This window comes from Zonotrichia albicollis, chromosome 14 (genome assembly GCF_047830755.1).
Source record: "Zonotrichia albicollis isolate bZonAlb1 chromosome 14, bZonAlb1.hap1, whole genome shotgun sequence".
Taxonomy (NCBI): domain Eukaryota; kingdom Metazoa; phylum Chordata; class Aves; order Passeriformes; family Passerellidae; genus Zonotrichia; species Zonotrichia albicollis.
This window is the reverse complement of record NC_133832.1, coordinates 11,304,613-11,328,694: the sequence shown is the minus strand read 5'-3', so window position 1 is coordinate 11,328,694 and position 24,082 is coordinate 11,304,613. Positions and strand designations below refer to the sequence as shown.

Here is a 24,082-nt window from a genome sequence, read left to right as displayed (position 1 = left end):
TGCAGAAGTCTGTCTAATTTCTGTACCAAAGCAGGAAATATTGTAAATATTTGTCAGTAATATAAAGGATAATAGCAGCTCTCATTTTGTGTGGTTTACAACTGTATTTTACATTCATAGACTTTTGATCTTTACTTTTGTTTCAAAGGAATCACCATATGTAATGTATAAGAAAAACCATGAACAACTAGAAGGGAATGAGAGATATGAAGGATATTGTGTAGACTTAGCTTCTGAAATAGCAAAACATGTTGGAATAAAATACAAACTGTCAATTGTTGGAGATGGGAAATATGGAGCTAGGGACCCTGAGACTAAGATATGGAATGGCATGGTGGGTGAACTGGTCTATGGGGTAAGTTTCTCTTAACCTTCATTTTAATGTTCTTTATTAAAAAAATATGCTCAAAGTTAATAAACTGCAAAATAAAGATCATCTGTTTGAATACTACCTTTAAAATTCTAGATATTTCTTTGTATTGCCATTTTTATAGTCTACTTTTCTAATTGTTTCATTGCAGGAAAGTGTCACATTTTACTGCTGTTCTCCAAATCAGAGTCCACAAAATGTTGATAAGTAGCATTGGGCAAACTTCAAATTCTTGCTTATAGCAGAATTTCCAGTTTGCTCTTTATATGCTTCTTCTTCATTTGCCAGATCTCCTTTTTCTGTATCAGTCTCTTAAGTGCTGGGGGGTGTCTGATCTGGGATACTGAGCCTTGCTGGGTCACTGATCTTGATTTCTGTTTGACCCATTTAACTCCATGCTTACTTTTCAGGGCAAGAAGCAATGCAGGTGTGAAATCGCCCACATGTTTTTTCTCTTTAATCCCTGGGTTTGGCTTCAAAAATCAACTGTCAGACAAAAAAAAAAAAGGCTAATTCACTGTATTCTTCTTTATATTTCTATATTGGGTGTACATCACTTTGTTTAGTAAGAACAAAAACAGTCCGGAACTGCCATTTTAGAACCTTCTTTAAAAATGAGAATTTTGGAATACTGTTAAACCAGATGGAAGGGGGAGAAAATTGGCTTTACAGAAAAGACTTCTCAAGCTGATATTTCATCCTTTTTTTCCCCTCAAATGCTAATGAGATGATTTGTGATTCCGCCCAAATCTTTTTTGCAGTTTATTTTTAACAAGCTTCCCTTTATTAAAAATATCTGAGCAGAAGTGCATATTTCAATTGCATCCTTTTGTTCTGTGGCTGAGTGTAATTTCTAAAAGTCACCTCAAAATTTCCTTGGGATAATGCATCATCATTCTTGCAAAATGTTTGGTGAGATGATTCTTTTCTAATGAATCAGTCTTTTTTAATTAATTGCTAGATTTTCACAAGTTTTCTTACTCTGGAGCAGTCAGTCCTGATGCCTTATTATGTAATTGGTAGCCTATTCAACTTGAAAATGTTTTATAGAAATAACAATGGTTTTGTTGCATTGTACTGTGGCAGGGAGGGAAATCTACTGATTACAGAAAGTAAACAGGGTTCTGGACCCTTGGATTACTTCTTTGCTTCCCTTTTGCTTTGAGGTCTGCCATTATGCAAATCTTCTGAACTCTGCGTGCCTCAGTTGTGCAATTTGGGAAACTGAAGTTCGCTCTCGTAGAGAGCACAAGTCCATTGAGAACCTCTGAAGCAAAGGTTTAGTTTAGTTCCAAGCAAATTATACTGCACTGGAAACCTATACCCTCAGTTGTTCTGTGTGTGGTTCAAGAAATATGAAGAGTATCAGCTGTAATTGGGTCCTTTTGATGTGCTTGCGAGTGACAAGCAATGAAACTTGTTCATTCACTTATAAAATAACCATACCATGTGGAAAAAGCATGGCAAAAGAGAAGCTGAAATTGCTGCTAACAGTCAGAGCACAGGGGCTGTGTACACTAGGGGAGAAAGGTGTGATGTGGGCTACAGCTTTTGTGTCTTGAGCCCAGTAAGATTAGTCTGTGCAGCTGCCATACAAGATCCCCCTGCATGAAGGGCCTCAAAGATGTTCTGAGGGCTGGAACACCTGTCCTGATGAAGGCTCCAAAGAGATCTTAGAGCACCTTCCAATACCTGAAGGGGCTGTAAGATAAATGGAGAGGGATGTTTTAGAGGGTCGTGTAGTGATAAGGCAAGGAGGAATGGCTTTAATCCATGGCATATTCAGATTAGATATTAGGAAGAAATTCTTCATTGAGAGGGTGCTGAGGACCTGGCCCAGGTTGCCCACAGAAGCAGTGGATGCCCCGTCCCTGGAAACATTGAAGGTCAGGCTGGACAGGGCACTAAACACCCTGAACTAGTGGAAGATGTCCCTGCTTACTGCAGCGAGGTTGAACTAGATGATCTTTAAATGTCCTTTCCAACCCAGACCAATGTGTGATAAGCAGTTTGGCTGCAGCTGCCTTTTCCACAGCCTCTTGGGACCAGCCTAGCTCAAGAGAGCTCTGCCTCCTTCGCTTCAAACTTAGCCCTAATCATACTTGTGACCTTTCCACACCAGCAGAACCAGCCCTGTAGGCACCACAGACCATTCCTTAACCCCAAACCCACCCACCGTTCTCTTTTTCCCCTGCAGAAAGGTCAGTTCCTTTGTATTCTGAGCACAGTTTTCATCTGTGTTTTCTCGTTAATGAAAAATTGAGGAATGTTTCCCTCCCTGACCCCCAGCAGTTCCTGCACTCATGGTGTGAGCTCTGTTACTGAAGCCTCTCTGCTGCAATGCTCAATTATTCAAAGGTCAGATGTGTCCCATGAGGTTTGAGTGCAGACCCAAGTTAATGCTTCCAGCCCTGTGCTGCTGAGCCAGCTCCCCAAAGTGCCCAGCTGAACTGAGCTTGCAGGCTGCATGGAAACCCACCTGGCTTTCTGGCAGTGGGGAAAACAGCCCCTGAACTCCGAGTGCAAACCTCACCAGCCCTCCAGACCTTTTCCCAGCTCTATTTGCAAACATTGTGAAATACCCTTGGCCTCTTTCTCCATCCCTTGAGAGGGGGCTGTGTACCACACTCACAAGGATGTGCACTGAGCCCTTTGAAGATGAGAAGTACTCCAGAAGTGCTAATTATTTGGAGCAACCGCCTCGTTTACGTGCTAACTTTCCTTTATCTCTCAGGGGCTTAAAACTCTATTAGGGAACTAAAACTACGTTAAGGTAATGCCCCTGTGAATCTTGTCAGCAAAATTACTCAAATTTGGCTCCTCTGGATTCCATTTTGGGAAGACAAGAGGCAGATTAGATTTTAAGTACCTTTGTTAGCATCTGTGGAAGATAGACTTGGTAGGATGAAAGGAGCCTGATTGGTTTTGGTACCAGTTATCCAGCAGCTCAGCTGAGCTGTGGCAGAAACACAATCCCTTAGATTGCATTTGTCTCAAGTGATAAGCAGTGACTAGCCATTTGTCACTGCATATTCCTGACCCAGCAGCCTCCTTGCCACCACCTGGCAATGCTGGGGCATCTCAGCCTTTTTTTGAATACTGAACCCTTTTTTGCATTGCCCTATGCATGCAACTCTTTTCTAAAATTGCTCTTAGGACAATCATAGGAAATGAATGGCTTGTTCATTTTAATGTTAAAACCCCAATTAACTGTATTTAATGTTTGGGTTGTGCCAGTTCATTGTTAATATTGCTCTCCATTCCTGTGGAATGCAGCACAGTCAGGGGAGAAAGGGCAGCCTCCAGACTCTGCATTGGAGGGGAGGGCCCCAGTGTGCACTGAGCTGATCCCAAAGCACCGGGGGGGCTGTGTCACCCTGCTGCAGCTCTGGAGGGTGGCACAGCCCTGACTCCAGTGAAGGACTCACTGGAGGTCGGCTGGGCTGACTAGAGCAGTCCCTAGAGTTACACATTGACATTTACACACTAAAATGCTTCCCATTAGAAATTCTCCCTCCCCTGTCTCATATCACATCAGGTCTGGTTGGAGGGCATAAAAGTCTGCTGTACTGTAGGGTCCCTGAAGTCAAGGACAATCTCAGCTGTGCCCCTTGGGCCTTGTAGTTTTGCAAAGGGCTATGCCCATGCACTTGGTTACAGAGGGATGGCAGCCCTGGAGGCAGGGAATTCTGCCTGAGCAGATATTTCCAAACTCCTTTGCTTCAGGCAGGAGAACCCAGCAGGCTTGTTGGAGAGGGAATAACAGAGCTTTGTGGTTTGTTAGCAATTTTTAAATGTTAGTGATAGTAGTAGTAATGATAATTTAATACTAATTAATAATAAGAATGAAATTTTATATAAAAGGAAATGTATTTGATTTTTCATAAATCAAAAAGTGTTAGTTCAGGCTGAAAAAAAAAAATACTTAATTTTTCTATTTCACTCTGATATGTCAAAATAAAACTCTTCATCCTACCAGATACCCATTCAAGCACTATTTTTTTAAGCTAAAAGAAATTTCCAAAGAACAGTGGAAATTTTAAACAGAATAAAAATAGAAAATAGGTAAATCTTTTTTCCTGGACATTTCAGAAGGGAAGTAGCTAAATCATTCTTAGTCCAGGAGACTGAATTGCTATTTAAATCTAACCAGCAGAGCAGTCCAGCAAGACAAGTACTGTCCTGCAGTGACCCAGGGGCTGAGGACGTGCCCTTGGCTGGGGCAGAGCAGCAGCAGCAGCTCCCTCGGCCCCTTGCTCGGGGCTTTGTACCCACCAGCTGCTGAGCACTAGACAGTCGTCTTTTCTCTTCTTTGGGGTCAGCCTCTTTCTGTAGGCTTTTATTTCTCCTTCGCCTTTTAAAGCAGGCTGCTGTTCTTCCTTCCCTGTTCAGCCAGGGGAAGCCATCCCTCCCCGGGCCTGGTGCTTTTCACAGCGCTGAGGCTAATTGGCAGTAGTTTTAACACAGATCTTAATTGTAACTACAAATGCTTTGGGAATGAAAAGAGCAGCCAGACCTTACAGCCTTTAAAACTCTGCTCAGGTTGAAACAAGCCTTTATAAAAACCTCTCAATATGTAAAATAGCACAAAGGAATGAAGCAGGGATGTAAGGGACAGGCAGTCCCCGGAACACGGCAGCCACCGCGGTCTGTCAGAGAGGGACGGCCGACACATCCCCTGCCTCGAGCAGACCAACCCACCCCGTGTGGGGCTGGCCTCTGGCTGTGCCAGCAGCAGGCAGAATGGCACATGCAGCCTTTGAATCATAGCAGAAAGGTAAGCTAATTTGATCCCTACTTTTCCTTAAATCTCCCACATGCTCTGAGTCTGTGGCAGAGTGGGTGAAGCTTGTCCTGTGCTCCTCACTCCTGGTTTCTGCAGGAGGGAAGCCCAGGTACAGGTCCCCAAAGGCAGCTGTGTGATGCTGCTGCCCTGCAGCTCAGACAGACCCTTGCCCTGTACACTTGGACAGATGTGGGGTCCCTGGCCAGGCTGAGCTGTGGTGGGGGACAGGAGCACAGCCCTGGCACAGAGCCACGCTGCCATGGTCCTGGGCTTTGGCTGACCTGAGTCCAAGCACAGGCAGAGGAAGCACACATATGTCCACAGCCCCAAAAGCAGATGTACCCTTTATGTCTCCATCTGTGAATGGCAGGAGTGTGTCACGATGAGCTGTGGGCATCCACAGAAATTACAAATGGACTTAACTTTGACAAACTGTGGCAGATGGGGCCCAGTGCCATTTTAACACCTTAATACCTTTTTACACTGCTCACCTAGGGGCACATTAAGGCTTCAATGCAGCATGTTGCTAGTCAGGTATGACCTGTTGGCTTTAAATAAGTGTGAGCTAATGTGTTAAAACCACATTGCCCCCATGACCTGGCCTCTCAACACACCCTGAATATCCTTGGAGATACTGGACTGCCTTTACAAAGGTAGCTCTTACCAGCCGATACCACAGGTGATGTGTTGCTCTGTCTGACACTCTTTTCTGCTACCTGGAAACCTCAGACTGCACTGAGAAGTGTTAAAACATGCTCAGAGACAGTCACCAATGCAGCACAGTCCCTTCAGGTGCCCCTGTGTACCTATATCCAGCACTTTTGGGGTGCCCAGAGGTTTGGTTGCTGATGGAAGTCAGTCAGCATCCCTCTGCTACAGTCTGCACAGAGCTGGGGTTCTGCCTGGCTTCCTGTCACACAAGGTGACTGCAGTCCAGACCCACCTCTTGAAAAGTGACCCTTGAGCAAAGGAGGTGTTCAGTTCTGCAAGCAGGAGCACAGTCCAGATCTTGCTGTCTCTAGTGCACAGCTTTGGCTTTGGGAGAGTCATCAGTAGGTCTGTAAGCAGAAGAATCCCATTCCTCCTTTTGGATTACAGAGGTGGAACATCTTATCATTTTTCATTCTCCATGTAGAAGGATATTTCCATTTGCTATTTTTTTTCTCCCTCCCCATAAGAGTCTGGAGGTTTGCAGCTCCCTGGGGTCATCTTTGAGCAGAGTGGGCAGCGCCTCTGTGCTGCCTGTCCTCTCTAAATCCATCCCTCCCACACTAGTAGGCAAAGACAGAACAAGCCTCAGAGGAATCCATGACATTTCTTGCCCGGCTCAAATGCAGTGAAGATGATGTTTGAAACACCATTAGTCATGAGTGATTAGCAAAGCTCAGTTGTTGAGGTTCTTAAACCCCTCTCCAGTTCTGTTCGAAGAAGGGCATGTTTGTGGTTGTGTTCTTTTTAATCGAGCTCAATTTGTATGGGTTCTGGTTATCTGCAGCCATAACAGGGAGGGAAATTCTCAACAGTGCTGCAGTTATTAATGATCCTTTAGGGTGCTTAGAGCTCTCCATAAGCTCTCCATTTCAAATACTGTATCTCTAAATAAATAAGCAAAGAGAGAACTGGTTTTTAACCTCCCTAGTGCAGCAAATATTCAGGGAAGTGGTGAGCAGCCAGGTTTGGGTGTTGGACTGTAGCTAGTCTGCTTGAGAGTGCCCTGGTTTTCCAAGACCCTGTGTGGCCATGCTTGTTCCCTCTGCAGAAACAGAAAGGATGAGGGTGGGTTTTGGTCTTTCCAATACAGTGAATGCCTTTGGTAGGGATGGTAGGAAAGCAGGAAGACTGAGATGTATCAGAAAATTAGTATTTGTATCCCATCTAATATTATAAGGCAGTTTGAAATTATTTACAAAGAAATCTACCCTGTATGGTATGAACATGGTAACAATCAGGGCTTTAACAAGTGATTTGTCAGTGCTTCAGCATCAGCTTCATCCCCCCACAGGAGCATCCTGCATGAACTCAGCTGGGTATGGAGATACAGACCTTATTGCATGCTGCATCAGCACTTAGGAAGATTTCCACCATGTCTACTTTAGCAATTAACATATTACTTTGAGAGAATTAAAATTCTCCAAGTTCACAAAAATGCTCCAGCAACTAAATGCTCTTAGAGCTGAAGCACCTTTCCCTCCCTTGATGGGGTGTTCCAAGGCTGGCAGTCCATGTGCAGAAGTGCCTGGGAGGAAGGCACCTGCCTCCCACCTAAGCTTCATTTCATATGGAGCCACTGCTAAGTCTCCACAGGAGTCCTGATCCATTAAGCTTGCTCTAATAAGGATTAATTTGTAATTACCTCATTAGTTCAACAGGAAGTACAGTGGCATGGTCAAAGTGCTTAGTCTTCCAGCTGGCTGTGGACTCTGACTATATTTAAGAATTATATTCTGTATGAATCTCACCCTGATTGCAGACATCTGGTATTTAACAGGAGCTCAACAAGCATCAGCTATGAGAGAAATATATGTTTTGGGGGAATTCCTCAGTGAACAAGTTCCAACATCTTGCAGAGATGTTACTTCACTCTACCCATACCCTCCCCTCCAGCCTCTCCATTACTTAGGTGATGAACACATTCATCTGCAAAGCCAGGAAACATCCAGGCATCCAAAGGCATTTTCAGTTTTTCTATTCAAGCCACGTTCAGATAGATTTTTGCAGTAAGTGACCACATATCAGCTGAGGTTTTCTCCTTGAGGAAAGGGCTGCTCGAGGGGAAAGGCAGTGTCCCAGTACACATGACTGTCTAAAGGGACTGAGCAGGGCTGCCAGAGGGGGCACCTAGGGCCATGGTTTCCAAGTGGCTTCCTTACGTGCACAGGCATGGTTTTATCAGATTATTCCAAGCACTGAACTTGTGCATGTACCTTGTAGCTGCACATACTGGTAGGAACTGTCGAGAGATACCCATGGGTGGCTGGAGCAGACCTTGAGGTTGTGTGTGCGAGTGGGTGCCCTGCAGAGAGAGGCAGCTGTGGGGAGGGCCAGCCCTCATCTGCCAAGGCTGTCACTGGCCTTGGTCTGCAAACCCTGAGCAGTGCTCCAGGGTGGCTGCACGGTGCTGCTGAGCACCAAGCCCATGGTGCTCTGATCAGCTGTGTGAGAAGCCTTTGCCATTTCTGCTTATCAAATGTAAAACCCAAACCAATAGCTAGGAGGAGGAACGGACCAGATATTAAAGACAGTCACATACATCACCATCAGATTTACATAAAGGCATATTCAATTATTTTATGGCTCAGATTTTAATCGTGTCTTATTAACATTTCCCATTAACTTTTATTCAGACTTCCACTTAATCAATCTTTATTTTTCCACTTGAAAGAGATGCCTGTTTACTAGTGGGGAAAAAAATCTGTTTAAAAGGTGCACAGTGGTTTAGGTACTCATAAGTCAAGGTTTCCCGAAGAACCATTTTTTCTTTCTGAAATTCTTAATTACCAATGAAAGACCTTCTTTAAAAATATCAATAACATGAATATTTAGAGTGTTTAAAATAGTGTATGTAGGCTCTCATAACACTCTTCAAATTAAAAGGACTCTTTCTTTAGCATTCCATTCCACTCTCATACAAATACACCTGCTTGAGTACTTGGCTGGATCAAGACTAGGGTATCTAAGTAGTATGACTTGAATCTTTGTAGCATAGAAATACAGGTACAGTTAAATATGTTGAAAATCTATTCTGGAATGTTATTTTTTATCAGGAAGCTAAGTAATTTGTTTTTACATGCCTGCCAACTCATGGAATCCAGCAAGGATGTATAGATTGAAGGGAAGGGTATTGGTTCCCAGCACACAGGTGAATGACGAATGATGCAATAGATGCCATTGTGCCTCCAGGTGTCACAGCCCCAGAGCCCAGTCTGTTACAGGCCTGTAGAGCCGAGGTCTCTGCAGGAGGGCAGACATGACGCAGCATTCTCCTCAGATTATTCTCAGATTTACTCCTCAGGGATTCAGAAATCTGCGTTAAGTGTTCTTCAGTGAGCACAGAAAGGGTGTGTCTGATTCTTGTCCCCCTTCTGTCCCTTACTGCAGTGGAGTTTTAAAGGAGCATACAAGTAGCAGCACCCAAGTGCAGCTGAAATTCAGTGATGGGTTTCTTCTCATGGGTTCATTTTAAAGATCTTGAACTAATCAGTAAGGCAAGAGAACTTGCTGAAAGAATGGAAAAGAGAAAATTAAAACATAGCAAACACAGAATTTGTCCAAAGTCTTCAAGACAAATGAGTGGTTACAGACCATTACTAGAAAATGACATTGTGTTGGTTGCCATCTCACTGTCCAATTTGTGTAGTGTTTATTCATCCATTTTAACTTAATAGAAATATCTGCTACTGTCATGAGCCCCTTGCACAGATTTGATTGTAATTTTACTTGTTAATAATTTTCTATCATGTAATCCTTAAATTCAGTGACTGCAAAATAGCTTGCAAAAAATTTATTTCCACTCACTCTTGTAATTTATCATCTTATTCATTAGCCTGAGACTCTAGATTGTGATTCTGTTGTGTCTTACTTGTAACTAACTTGGATTTGTTTTCCCTTTTCAGAGAGCAGATATAGCTGTTGCCCCCCTCACCATAACATTGGTACGAGAAGAAGTCATAGACTTTTCCAAACCCTTTATGAGCTTGGGCATCTCCATCATGATCAAGAAGCCTCAGAAATCTAAACCAGGCGTGTTCTCTTTCCTGGATCCTTTGGCTTATGAAATTTGGATGTGTATAGTCTTTGCTTACATTGGAGTCAGCGTAGTTCTTTTCCTAGTCAGCAGATTCAGCCCTTATGAGTGGCACTTGGAAGACAACACTGAAGAACCACGTGACCCTCAGAATCCTCCTGACCCTCCAAATGAGTTTGGAATATTTAACAGCCTTTGGTTTTCCCTGGGTGCCTTTATGCAGCAAGGATGCGATATTTCTCCAAGGTTTGTTCCATATCACTCCATCACCTTTTTGCATTTTATGGTCATTTTCTGATACCATGGTGCATATATGTTACTTTCTCAAATTTCTTTTTAATTCCAAATTTTTTATTTTGACATTTCCATTCAATATTCAGCATCTTCATCAAGCCACCATGCTTGCTAACATTTGCCTCCAGAGTAAGTAGCATTGCTTATAATGCCATTTATGCATTTCTGCCAAACTTATATTCACCATGTTGAGGCTGTAAAATGCATAGGGTTTTCTGTTTTCAGCAATGCTTGGAGGGCTACCGTGTTTTTGCTGCATATCTCATTTTACGGTCATCTCCTTGGTGCATATAACACATTCTGCTTTGCAAAATAAGATTTATTTTAAAAAGTCACATGCAACAGCACTTTAAAGCATCTCCACTCCCATCAAGGCTTCTGCTAGTCTTTTTACATTCTTTTGAGCCTGATTTCTCCAGTTTTCTTCTGCTTGAACCATCCTTTCATCTTTCTGCTTGCCACCATTTTGCACATATTCATGTCTCCAGATGTATTCTGCTACTGTCCTCTGTGTGTATTGTTATTTCAGTCCAGCCTAATCTGCGTTCCTCTGTTCAAAGTCAATAATGTCTAATAAGCACTGCCAGTTTCCATAAAGATTTTTCTTATTCATGAAGATGTTCTTTCTGGATAAGGCTGTAGTAAAGTATGATTTATATTAGTACCAATTTTAACAGAGAGCACTGCTATTAACTATTGTAGAATTATATTTCTTTTTATAGAAGTATTTTAAAAACCAGATTAAAATAGTGAAGCTCCCTCTAATTGAACAATGCATACCACAGATTTATTTTTTTAAAATAACATTTATCATGTTTCTGCATTTACACTGGTAAAATACTTTGGTGATATGCTTGTTATAAGCAGTAAAATTATCTAGTTTCTTAGTGATGGAGCAATAATTCTTTTTTGTATGACAATAATTTAATAACCAGTTTCCAGCTATTTTATTTATTAAGAACACCTGCTGAGACAAACAGAATGCACTTTTCCATTTAACAAAATTTCTATTTAGAGGAAGAGAGAGATCTTTTCCCTAAGTACTGACATTCAAAATGCACCTTGTTGATTTCCAGGCTGCCTTTTTCAATACCTGAATAATTGAAAAGGTGCCTGGTTTTCCTGGTCCATATAGCATTAGGAGTCTTGAGTTACGTCACTGAAACAAGTGACAAAATTTCTATGAATTTTCTTGGGAAGGATCGTGATTTTGTCAGTTAGAGTGCAATAATCATCCTATAAATTTGTGTTTGTTAGTGTCCCCAGTTCCTGGTGTCTGGGTGTGCTGTTCCCTGTGCACTGACAGCTGTTGGCCTCCTCCCCCTGTTTGCGCTCCCGGTTTCTGCCTTTGCCTCAGACCTGCACTGACACTGCCCCAGTGCTTGCTGTTAACGGGGATGAGCGGTGATAACATTTAAATTGCTGTTGACCATGTGTGTGCCAATATAAAGGACCGGGAAATAAGCACTGGGACATCACATGGAAAGCTGCAGGCATTTCTGCTAGGGCTGGTTATTGATGGTTAAATAAAAGTGCACAGGATTTCTGGGAAGCTCTCATGTGACTCTTTGGCATGGTCAGCCATTTACCTTATATAACAAGTGGAACACACTGGATTTTTTCAATACAACCACAATAAGTGCCTTGGAAATACCTACAGAAATAAAGAAGAGAGACAGCAGTATATCTATTTATTTTATCTGTCCATCAGAAGCTTTTAGCTCAGTATTAATATATGGCCCTCGTTTGAAGATGTTGTCCAGTTATTTTGTTATCTTCCATAATAACATTCCAGGCAGCTATATGCATTGTTATAGGAAAAAAAGAGAAATTTAATACTTTGGTTTAAATTCCAGAAACACTGTTCCTTTGACTGTTATGTTGATTTAGGTTGATTAAAATGTCAAATTTCTTTTCCGTGGAAGGGACTATTCCCAAGTATTCCATTCTTAATCCATATCTTTGTAAGGTTACACCATTCACAGTACATTGACTATATGAATGTTTCATACTATTTTATTGCCACTAAAAGGGGCTTCATTCTTCCATTGTGAGTTTTGTCTGAATAAATTTCTTATATGAGAGCGTGCAGCACTCGTAGAGAGATGCCGACAAGCAGTCTGGAGAGATCACTTTTGTACTTGCTGATAAAGGCTCTTTCAGCTGCCTTTGTGTGGAACAGCTGTGACATCTAATGACTAGTTAGATCTATCCTTGGTGAGTATGCTGTGTGGATATTCCAGAGGATATATCCCTATACTCTCCTCTCTGTATTTAATAGGAGTCGTCTAAACAGAATCAGAGAGCAGCCAAAGGCTGGGGGCTAGTGCATCCCTTGATGTAATCAACATTTATTTCAGCAGTTTTGTTCTGCTATCAAAGGCTGCTGTGTTTTTTGCATAGTGAGCTAAAGCATTGAAAATTCACTTTTGAGGGATCAAAAGTAGAGTATTAAACTTGCTTTTATGTACGATGCGTACAGCAAATGGAATCAGGAAAAAACACAGCCAAATTTGTAACACTGTTCTGAGCAAAAGTATCTTTGAAATCTCTATGAGAGCGTGTATTTCCATTGTGCTCTTTATTCATGTAGAACAAAGGGGCTAGATTAATTAATTGCTGATGGAAAAAGACAGGGAGGTTATCAAAAACTATCTTGAGGTTGGTCATTTAGAGGGTGTGTTTCTAGGTCCCTGCTTTCACTGCAGAAGGCTCAAGAGACTCCTATTAAAGGCCATGGGAATGTCTTTGTGGGATTTTCGCAGTAGCAATGCGAGGGTAACCTGACATTCCTGGAACTCCCACTGCCATTCCTGTGCTGGAGCATCTCAAGCCAGTGCTTCAGATGCTGTGTGTGCCTTTCGTGTCCCCGAGGCCGAGGCTGGCTGGGTGTGAGCACAGGGCTGGCCCCAGAGCCTGGGGCACCAGCTGAGCTGTGCTCAGGGATCCAGGGCTCCACACTAGGACAGGTGCTCAGGGTTATTTGTCAGCATAACAACCGTCTTATATTGATCCAAAGAGCCCAATTAAAAATGGAGTAGCGTGAGAAGCTTGTTATGTATCTGTAATATAGGAAATCAAATATCTTTTATGGCCTTGAGCAGAAACAAAATGCAAGCTATTTTCATAAATGAAGTTTTGTTTGAATGTATTATATGTATTGTTCTCCTGGAAACTGAATGTGAATTTCAATGTTTATTTTGGTTTTTCTCTTGTTACTAATTTGCTCTCATTTGACTCCATGCTTCCTTTTAAATTTCCTCTCAAGGTATGCGCTCTTCCTATTTACTTGCTTTTGAAATCACCATCTGACTTTGTTTTGACAATTGAGTTATAATCCTGTTGTTCCAGATCTGTGTTGCTCCTCTCATTTGTTAGCACTCTAATTCACTTTAAAATAATGCCCTACAATTTGAGGTGATTTGGAAGACTATATTAAGCTAAAGCATTAATTGATTGTTTTAAATTACATTATTGTACATTTGGACAGGTATGGCTTGCATCAGAAACAGTGGTGCTGGTATTAAAAGCTTGACTGGGTTTTCTATGATTATTATCTGAGTAATAGGAAAACATTTCTGTGGTTCACAGCATAAACCAAACAGCACTCTCTGATTACCAGCCCAGTGTACCTGTACTAACCCTTTTTCTCCCTCTACACCAGCCCCTGCAGTGGGTATAAGGAGTCTTCGTTTCAGCAGATGGATGGGGGAAACTGGGATTCTTTGGTCAAGGAGGCTGCCAGGCCATGCTTGTCCATGATCTTGTTCTTCATTTCTCTGTCTGTCTTTCCTTCAGTGTCAACTTTGTGGTTTATGTGATTTTTCTTTTGCCTCTTCCTGTGACACCAAGGGACAGCTACGTCAGCCCAGACTGCTCCGTAGTAGCTGCTGTTAAATCCTTCTTTTTATGCTCCTTGGAAGACTCTGGGAGAAACAACTCTAGTGACATCCAGTTTTCTTTGAAGTGACCTCAATTCTTTGAGAACAGCCCTGGTCCCCATCTAGCAAGACTTCTCTCTTGCACATAGGACCTAAAAAGGCCTTTTTTGTCAAGGGATGCCCCCGTTCCCGTCTCCTTCTGCCTCTCAGGTGGTCTGTGTGCTGTATCTGTCTGACCTGGTTCATGCAGGTTGCCAGACCTCTGGGGTGAGGTTTTTTTACCTTTCTCAGTGTGTAGGATGCTGTCTGAACATGCAGCCTGGCACAAGCCTTTTATTGTTGCAGCAATGGAAGCTTGAGGTTTCACTGGTTTGGAAAACACTTATCTTCTGCACATCTCCATCCTAGCAACCCATCTGTCCTACCAACAGAAGGGGCAGCTACCAATGCAAGTAAGAGATTTCCTATGGGAAACTGTAGGGAAAATGAGCACATACTATTTTATTCCCAATGCTTCCACTGCATTTATCAGAACACCCTGATAAGTTTTTTTTCTTCTCCTTATTTCAAGACCTACCTTAAAGCAAGAGGGCCATGGGAATCTGGAAACTCCAGACAGAGCTTGTCCTGCAGTAGGGAATTAGATGTTTCTTCTGCTGGACCTGCCAGCTAAACCCCTCCTCCATCTGTCTCTGAAACTGTCCACATCACTGCAGGGAGGAGAAGTTCAACTCCAGGTCTTCTCTGAAGATGGAAAGTGTGTAGTGAAGAAAGGAGCTAAAGGAGGATGAATTTCACCTGACACTGCCATCTGAAAGCAATAGACTGTGGTTTTTAGTGAGGCATCTTTGTTCCCTCCGAAGTTATGAGACAGATGGACAACTTTAGATTTATCCCACACTACAGCAAGTGAGATAAATCTCTTTCTGAGGGTGTCATGCTCTTCTCTCTTTCTCTGCTGGCTCCAAAGGAAGCCTTATGTGACAAGTTCAGCAGACTGATTTGTAGTTGGAGAAAATTGTGTCAGCCCAAGTAAAAGGGTATCAAGCTTTACCAAATAGCTAAAGCCAAAACCCTACCTGTTAAGGAAGCTGCCCAAAAAGGCCTGCAGCCTTCCCTGAAACCTCACTCACATGATACCTACAGAGAAAGTACAGTAAAGTAGATAGATTCCTTGATGGAAGGCATTATTTTGTATTTATATTGCTGCAAATTCCCTTTGCAGCAGCTCAGTAGCCTTGTGTTAGTGAGCACAATGGCTCCACTGCCCAGGCTGAAACTTGGAAGCCTCTTACCCTCTTGGCAGGCCATCAGGACAGGCAGGAAGGCCTCCTCCACTTGTGGGTGATCTGGTGGATGTGTGCCTGAGGAACTCCGAGGAACCAGCCTTCATCTGCCCTCTCAGTAAGAGCTGCTGCTCCTTGGGCAGAAGAGAGTGGAGAACAGTGGTGCTTCACCTTTCCCCACATTCCTCTCACATATTCCAGATTGAGCTCTCTGTTTTTATTGTGTTGTTGATTTTTTTCTTTGTTATGATCTTTAATGTTGAATGGATACATTTTTTAATTTCTTCTTTTTTTTTTTTTTTTTTCTGAATAATTTAATGGCATTTTTTTTAATGGCTCAGGCAATCTCAGGCTCTGGCCAAGACTGGGCAGTTTACCAGCAAACCCCCCTGTGTGGGTTGGGTGGGGGCACATCATGAGACTTTTGGTTTTTGCCTATCTCCATCTGTTGGTAGGACAACTTGTACCCACTGTCTGGGGATGGCACTGAGGGGCTTGAAGGAAACAAATAAACAGGTAAGAGTTTTCTGTTTCTTTTCTTTGCACAAACTGAGGACTACAGCACCCCGGTTCCACAGATGTGTCTGACATTGATTCTTCCTCCATTGGTATCAGTAGAGCTAAGGGAAAACATGAAATATCTTTGTCTCAGCAGTTGAAATGACTCTTGGTCAACATGCTGTATTTGAAGAACAAGCAATGTACATGGCAATGAAATTCCCCACCCAGCTGAGTGATGTGTCACTGCCATCCTTCAGCCCAGATCAAATACTTTGAGGCTGATATTCAGTTGCTGTAAAGCATCCAGAGCTCTTGCTGACAAGATCCAGACCTTCTGACCATTGGGCATTTTGTAATTACGTGCTTGCAAATGGGCTTTTTCTTAAGTCCTTATGGAATCCCTTTAAAAAAACAAAAACCAAAGACTGCAATTAAAATCTAAACATGGGTTTTTTCTATTTCCTTCTCTGTTGCTCTGGTGCTTATAAAGCAGGGATATGCTTGACTTGGAACAGTGCAACATGCAAATTTTAATTAACATAAAACATAAACCAAACCAGCCTCTCTTCCCTCTTCGATATGCAGATTCAGTTTGTAATTCCTGCTAGGATGTGATGAAAGAAGGATACTGAATCACTTTTGGTACATTCTTTTTCATGCTTACTCAGATTCCTTTTTGCAGTTTACTGTATGTTACATTTTGGGAGTGGATGCAGTAAAAAGTGCATTTATGTCCTTTAAGCTGGGCAAAGGGACATATTGCTGGCATATCCCAATATGTCCAGTACAGTGAAAGGTTGGGCACACAGAGACAACAAAAATCTCCTGGGAAAAGCCTTCTCCAACAAAGGATTTGTGGAAGTCAGGAGAGCTTGTTTCTCTCCTCAAATTAATTATCTCTTAATTTACTGTTCTTGTTTTCATTGAAAGAATGCAAAAAGAGTTGCACTAGGTAAGACCTGGTAAGATCAGGTTTTCCCTCCTGAGGGAGGTTATCAGGAGCTGGCTCACACTCCACCTGTTCACAGATATCTGGAAGATCTGGACAAAAGGGTTGTGCATGTGAATTTCTCCTCAGTGAAGAAAGAAAAAAGATCAAGGATTGTCTTCAAAGCAATTTAATGATGTGTGTTTTTCCATAGATCTCTCTCAGGGCGAATTGTTGGAGGAGTCTGGTGGTTCTTCACTCTCATCATTATCTCTTCCTACACTGCTAATCTCGCTGCCTTCCTTACGGTGGAAAGGATGGTTTCACCCATAGAGAGTGCAGAGGACCTGGCTAAACAAACTGAAATAGCCTATGGCACTTTGGATTCAGGCTCAACCAAAGAATTCTTTAGAGTAAGTCTGTTAAATCTCCTTTAAGTGCCTTGTTTATGGGTTTCTGTTGTTTGATTTTATGCAGCTGTAATAGCCATCCTATGTTTTGTGCAATCAGGACAGGCCTGAGTGCAGATTTTAATATCAAAAGGCATTTTATCAAAAATGGGTGGTTTTGCTTAACCTGAAACATCTCAAGGTGGAAAACCTGACCTCTGCTGTCATGGGAAGAGTTTTGTAACACCAGTTTCAGAGCCTTGGTCTGGTGAGCAATAATGCAGTGGTTGGCACAATATTTAGCAGAGAAAACTCTTGCAAGGAGTGATGCTCTTGACCTACTTGCAGTGCGTGCCCAGCTGGCAGCCAGTAATGCCATCCCACGGCGGTGCTCACCTGCCAGGATGGAGGGGGATGGGAGGCCTGTGTGCTGCTCCGTCCTGGTGGAGCATTGATTGCTGCCATTGTTGTGTCTCCAGTGCTCACCAGCATCTGCCTGTGGCTGTATCTGACACTCGGGTAAAAATTTTGTTCCCCAGAACTCTGGTTGTTTTTCACCTTGGTTAGGGAGATGCAGGGTTTGCAACATTTGGGGGTGGGAGCAGGTGCACACTTTTATTTAAGATCATCCTTCCTTCTCCTCTTGCCAAGCCACAGGCTGAACTGCAGACAGTTTGGTGAGAGCATTAGGAACTCTAAATATGATCTCAGTCCACTTTTATGTCTCTGAAAACGTCATCCTGAAAAGCTCTTATTTCTTTCCAAGGGTGAACTGGAATGCTCAGGCCTTTCAGGGAGCTCTTGGTTCTCTCTCAGCAGTGCCAATCAGATGCCATTCAAACCAACATTTTTTTTTTATAGAAGAGTGGTCAGTGCTGCAGGACTAATTACTGCCTGTCATGTATACTGGCCAGGTGCAAGCAGAGGGAGGAGGGAGACAAAAAACCCCTTGCTGCTGTAGGCTGATGAAATACTGAGGGCTCCTTGTAGAAATACTCAGGGCTCCTTGAATTTACTTAAAATTTCAATGCATGACACAGACATCTGATGTAAACCTGAAAGGGAATGCATAGGTATTTAATGAAGTTTTTGCACTCTGCCTGTAATGTCTTTATATTAAAAGAGATACTCAGTTCTTAATTAACTGTGGTAGCAGGTACATTACAGCAGCTTCTGTTTGTGTTAAAATCCTGTGAGATAAACACTGACCTTGTAAGGGTGACATTAGTGTATAAAAATTTTTGTTCTGCTTAATTATCAACCCAAGGCACTATTATGCCTACAACGAGTTGAGTGAACCTGTCAAAAGAGGTGGCACAACTTGTTCAGAAATATTGGTGCTGTTTATAGTCACTATACTGATCTTAGGGGGAAAAATGCCTTCTTTTGACTATCTTGTTACAGTTCATATAGAAAGTGGAATTGTATGGGGATGTTCCTTCATTTCCTTAATAGTTTGACACAGCAAGCAAACTCCTTCTCACAGAGAGATCAAAGGAATGAGTGTTTCATGTGAAAGGATACAAAGTCTGGTAAATGTATGAATGCTTTGTTGTGCTGCTAATAATCTTGAGATGAACTGTCTCTCTCTGCTGGTGCTGGGAAAAGCAGGGCTGTAAATGAGCTGATCTGTCAGGAGCTGCCAGCTCCATCAGGCCAGGACAGGAGTTGGATGGGGATGGACAAGAGCAGAGCCCCAGCAGTGTGGAGCAAGGCTGAATGGGCCAAATGGGAAGAAGAATGAGCCCTAAGGGTGCTTCTCTCTTCTTTGGCATTCTCAAGGCACACAACATAATTTCAGTTGTATTAGCTTTTACAGAGTAATTAATTTGAATAGAGTGATGCATCCATGAAAGTGTTGTAATTAGAGTCTTCTTCAGTTGATTTGAAAAGGGCAAAAGCTTTGCCTTAGAACAAATGCGTGTGTTCACATAAATAGTTTGTTGTACATTCTTTATTAGTTACTTAATAAGACAGTAAAGGTGTCTGAAACTTCGAATGACTTAGAGGACTCTTGCTTTCCGAGGACCTGCAGCACAGACTGCACCTCTCTGTATTTTAGGGTACTTGCTCTCCCTTGGTATCTCTTTGCACTCTGCTACCGAAGTGGAAGTGACGGTGCTCTGAGTTGGAAAAAACGATGAGTTCTCTTGAGTACAGGGTGATGCTTATCCCTTGTGTAAGGGAAATATCCTGCACCTATTTTCCCCAGCATTTTCCTAGCTTAAACAGCAGTTAGCTGAGTGGCTCATGATCATTTACTCAGTGAGAAAGGAGTAACTTGGCTTTATAGTTGGGCCATGGCTTCGCACAGGAGGTTCAGGACAGTCTCTCCAAGATCCCATTAAGAAGCTTGTATGGTATATCTCTTTCTAGAGCTGTAAGGCTAAAATGTTTCTCAAAGATACCAGCCAGATCCTGATCCTAATCACTGCTGTTGGTCAGTGGAAGGTGCCAGACTGACAGTAGCTGCCTCCTGATGCATCATAAAGGGATAACATGTCAGTGAGCTTCAGATCCCCACCATCTTGTCTGCATGTGCTAGAAGGAGTTCCTCCAGGCCATGGCTCCCTTCTGCCAGCCCCATTTCCAGACAGCATCACTTTTGAAGGTTTTTTTTACAGTGTGAATACCTGAAACTGGACTGATACCAGCCTCTCAATTCAGATGAACAGATGGTAATGACTTTGAGCCACTTCAGACCTGGGCAGACTCCAGCTCATGACCTATTTTCCAGTCTTGGCAGTTTCCCTAAGCGTGGCAGTGCCTCCTGGGCAGAGGCTGTCCCAGCTATGGGGTTAAGCTGGATACACCACTGCTGCCTGAGGCTTGCACAGCGGCTGCTTTGGCATGACACTGCTCTCACAGTCCCAGCACTGCTCTCACAATGCCAACACTGCTCTCACAATTCCAGCAGAGCTGGTATTTTATAACAGTTTCACAGCAGACACTGTTTACACTCCTCACTTGTTGGTGATTCTCTGCATAAGGGCATTTGTCCTCCCAGTATATCTGAGACTCAGAGGAACCTTCCTGTATTCTCATGGTTGTTGCTTGTTTCTGCTCAGAAACATCTTACATTTTGCACTAATTAGCTTATAAAGGCATTTAAATGGCAATCAATAGATTACATCAATTCCCTTTTGGCTTTCAAAGGGCACTCATCCATATTGAAAAGAAAGAACCTCTCCTGAGATATTTATTAACACATGGACTCAGATTAAGGACTCCAAAATTCCTCTTTCTCTTTCTTGAAGGTTGGTGAAGGCCTGTATGAGAAAGAAGTTTCAAATCCCTAAGCTACTTTTAAAGGTCTATCTGTTAGAATTAACATCTTCTAATACATTCAATTAAAGTTTCAGCATATCTGAGCAGCTTATCAAATCAATATAATGCCATTTAATCCAAATTTAGCACTGAGCCTAAGTATAATACCACACTCTAATACTTCACCTCCAATATGCATATATTCAAAAGGCATGACCTTTACAATCAATTAGTGATTCTTGTCTAAACTTGGCTGTATTTAAACTTCAGCAAGACATGTTTGTAGGCATTTAGAAATATAAATTGCCCTTGAATTTATGGTTGTTTCTTTTAATTGATAGCAGATATCTCTGTTAGGAGGCTTCTGCAAAATACCTTGCCAAGTGTGTGTTTGATCATTGACAAACACAGCTGACCTGCTAGTACACTTCACTGAGAGCTTATGCAGTTAATCACTGTTCACAAAATTAAGGAGAGAAGAAGATCTCCAATGAATGTTACTTTATTGTAGAAATTTATCTTTGTATATTTCTCAGCACAAGTTTAAGGATGTCCCCAGCCAAACAACTCAGCTACTGAGTGGCTCTCCCATGCCTCAGCTGGAATAACTTGCCCTGAAGTCACTTCCTGATTTTTCCTCCTGGAAATGTCATTAATTGCCAGATCTGTTGAGAATTTCGGTAGAAAGACCGAAGGTCCTTTGGGCATGATGGTTGTTCCAGCTCTTACAGTTGGTTTTCCTCAAACAGTGATTCTTTGCAAACCAAATTCAGATGTGAACCTTTTCTGGACTTTGTCGATACACAAAATATGTATAAACCCACAGTTTTTAAGACACAGGAAGTCATGCTAAGGATGGCCACTTAAGATGTTTCCCATTTGGAGACTATTCTGAAATTAGAATAGTTCATCATGCTCAATAGGGGCAGATAGAAAAGCATGAGTTGTGCTGGCAGGAGGCTTTGCATTTCTGGTTGCCCATACTGAGGAGAGGTGCATGCAAACAGCTACCAGAAAAAGCAGTAAGTGGGAAGGAGATTGGTGAGGTATCTCTTGAAAAGAAACTTAAGTACCAAATTGTCAAGCTGGTAAAACTAAAGGTAATATAGAAAAAAAATTGTTGGAAAGCAAAGAAAAAAACACCAGACAGATTAACACCAAAACAGAAAATGAACATTTATCTGAAAGAACTGTGAAAGAGCAAACTCCAAATACTATTGAAATTAAAAGAAAACATTCCTTTAACCCATCAAAAGGATTTAGAAATACCTTCAGCTAAAATGGGGTAACTCAGACCTCCCCTCGTGTTCCATGGAGCTTTGTGCTGGGCTGTGTGAGGAGGGGCTGTGGTGGCACCAGGGGGTCCCTCCTGGCTCCAAACAGCCAAGTGCCACTTGCCCCCCAGCTGGCAGCATGCAGAGAGGATTCCCCATTCAGGTGCCTCTGACAGTGGAGGTGAGGCCGGTGCCAGTCAGGCATCCAAGGAGGAGCACAGCTCCATGGCAGGGCCTCAGGAGAGAGTGAGGAATTATGTCTGTAATGTGTTCAGAAGCACCAGTGTGTTACACCCGGTATGAGTTAAGGAGCTCATTGCTTTCCTCTGATGATAAGGTTGTGTGAAGATGAGAGGGAAATAAATTCCAGCAGTTTAGGTAAGGAGAAGCCTTGGGTTCTACACCCCTGGCTGCCATATGATTTTTATGCATTCTGTGCAATCAAACGATATTGAGATCATCATTAGAGGCCATTAAAAACACCATTGTGAACTCTGTGCACGCAGCACTAAGGGCTTCATCTGTAGTTAAACTCTTTGATTTTTAATTTCAAAATTTATTTTGCTAGTACAGATGAAGGACTTTTTTTTAGCACTGCAGTCATACAAATGCTTTCCTTTTGCCTTAGGATAAAACTATGATTAGCAGTTTGGAGGTTTCTGTGCACTTGACATTGAGCTAAACAACACAGTCATCATGACAAATTCCTGACAAAAATATTGAAGTGTGATTTTGTTTATGAACATTAAAGAATAGAACATCACAGAAAAGTGGTAGCTTCAAAGATGAGTTTTATAGATCTGAGATATTCAATGTGGCAGTTGTTAATCATAAAAAGTACCGTAGTTTAACTGATTTTAAACACAGAAGGTGCGAAAATTTTATTCACCTATATATTTTCTCTCTCTTCCCCTGTTTGATATAGGTGGGAGCATGTACAAATATTAAAAGGTGACTGTATGCGTGCAGAGGGATCAGAGCCTCTCCATTGCATTGATGATGGATGGTCTGCTGGTGGGGTTCGTTTATCTCTTGAACCTCCTTTCTGCCACATGGCCAACAGGCAGTTTAAAAGGCAACAGGAAATCAAATGTGACATAATTGCAAAAGAAATGGTTTCCCATGAAGTGATCTAATGTCTTTAGGCCTGTAGATTGGAGAGGGAAATGTATCCTTACAGGAACTAAAATTAACAGCTCATCCATCATCTACTTCTTGGAAAGGAAGCATTTGAATGGAGCTGGGCTTAAGGTGGCTGAACCATTTTACTAATTTCAGCAGGCAAATCAAGATTTAGCAAAGCTTTCAGTCAACACTTACTAACAAATATTTGAATAAATCTCCCCATTATCTTCAATAACAGATGGCATTTGTCTGTAGGTCTTGTGTTTGTGGCTGAGGCTTTCCAGCTCACCTCTGTCTCCATACCACCCAGCAGCCACCTTCTGTAAGAGCAGAGCTGTGGGTTCTGGGGACCAGGTAGTGAGAGGGGCTGCCACCCATGGGAAGCTGGACACAGAGGGGCTGCAGCCTGTGGGAAGCCAGACACAGCAGCTCACAGTGGGTTAACACTGTAACTGTGTCTGTACCACAGAAGGAAGCAGAGAGTGCCTGGGGGGAAAATCACTTGCTGTTTGAATGCTCTACTTTTTGGAGAGAAGCTCTATGATAATGATAATGACATTGCCCAAGACAGCGAGGACCCTGGTTTTTCAAGTCTCTACTACTTTATGTAATGCTGCTGTGTCACATTAGTACATGCTTATTAGAGATTCATTTAAAATACATAGGTGCTGATAAATGACTCACAGCACTGCTACTGTTGCTTTTGCATAATTAGGAAATACATGAAGGTTTAGAAACTCTAATGATGTGAATATGAAACATCCCCTCTTGCAGTCCACTGGGATTTCTCCATCATTGCCTGTATATTGGCCTTTTCTGTCTGGAGCTGCAAACTCATTAGACCTGACAGTGTTCAGATCATGTGCTGGAAATGCCGTTCTCTGTTAATTTATTACGGGCCAAATCCAGAGCAGGGCTGGTTGTGCTGCTCAGTTGCCCAGACAAGACAACTCTGCTGAATATGTCACTGCTGGAAAGATGCCCCTTAGCCTGAAGGCTGACGTAAGCCTCCCTCCAGCCAGCTTGAGCGTGTGCTGCTCCTGCTCCCCAGGCAGACAGACAGGCAGGCAGACAGACAGACAGACAGGCTTACCCAGCACAGCTGTCCAGATCCCTGGTGTGTGCCTCCCTGTCAGCCCCAGCACTGCTTCCCCAGGGCAAGCTCTGCCCGAGCACTGGCTCTGTCCCTGAGTCACAGAGGATTTACAAAGGCAGCTTGTCTCTGGAAAAGACTTTC

At 42.6% G+C, this 24,082-nt stretch overlaps 1 protein-coding gene across 3 annotated transcripts in view; it reads left to right on the top strand.

Moving 5' to 3' along the window:
• The window catches only part of GRIA3 (glutamate ionotropic receptor AMPA type subunit 3), a 144,310-nt gene that overhangs the window by 92,299 nt on the left and 27,929 nt on the right, over nt 1-24,082 (top strand). For all 3 annotated transcript variants that reach the window (XR_012582546.1, XM_005484445.3, XM_005484446.3), the window contains exons 10-12: nt 149-355; nt 9,770-10,146; nt 17,005-17,203. Coding sequence is in view for 2 of the 3 variants with exons in the window: in XM_005484445.3 (XP_005484502.1) it covers nt 149-355; nt 9,770-10,146; nt 17,005-17,203 (783 nt within the window). In the remaining variant the exon portion in view is untranslated. The remainder of the gene's footprint in view (nt 1-148; nt 356-9,769; nt 10,147-17,004; nt 17,204-24,082) is intronic.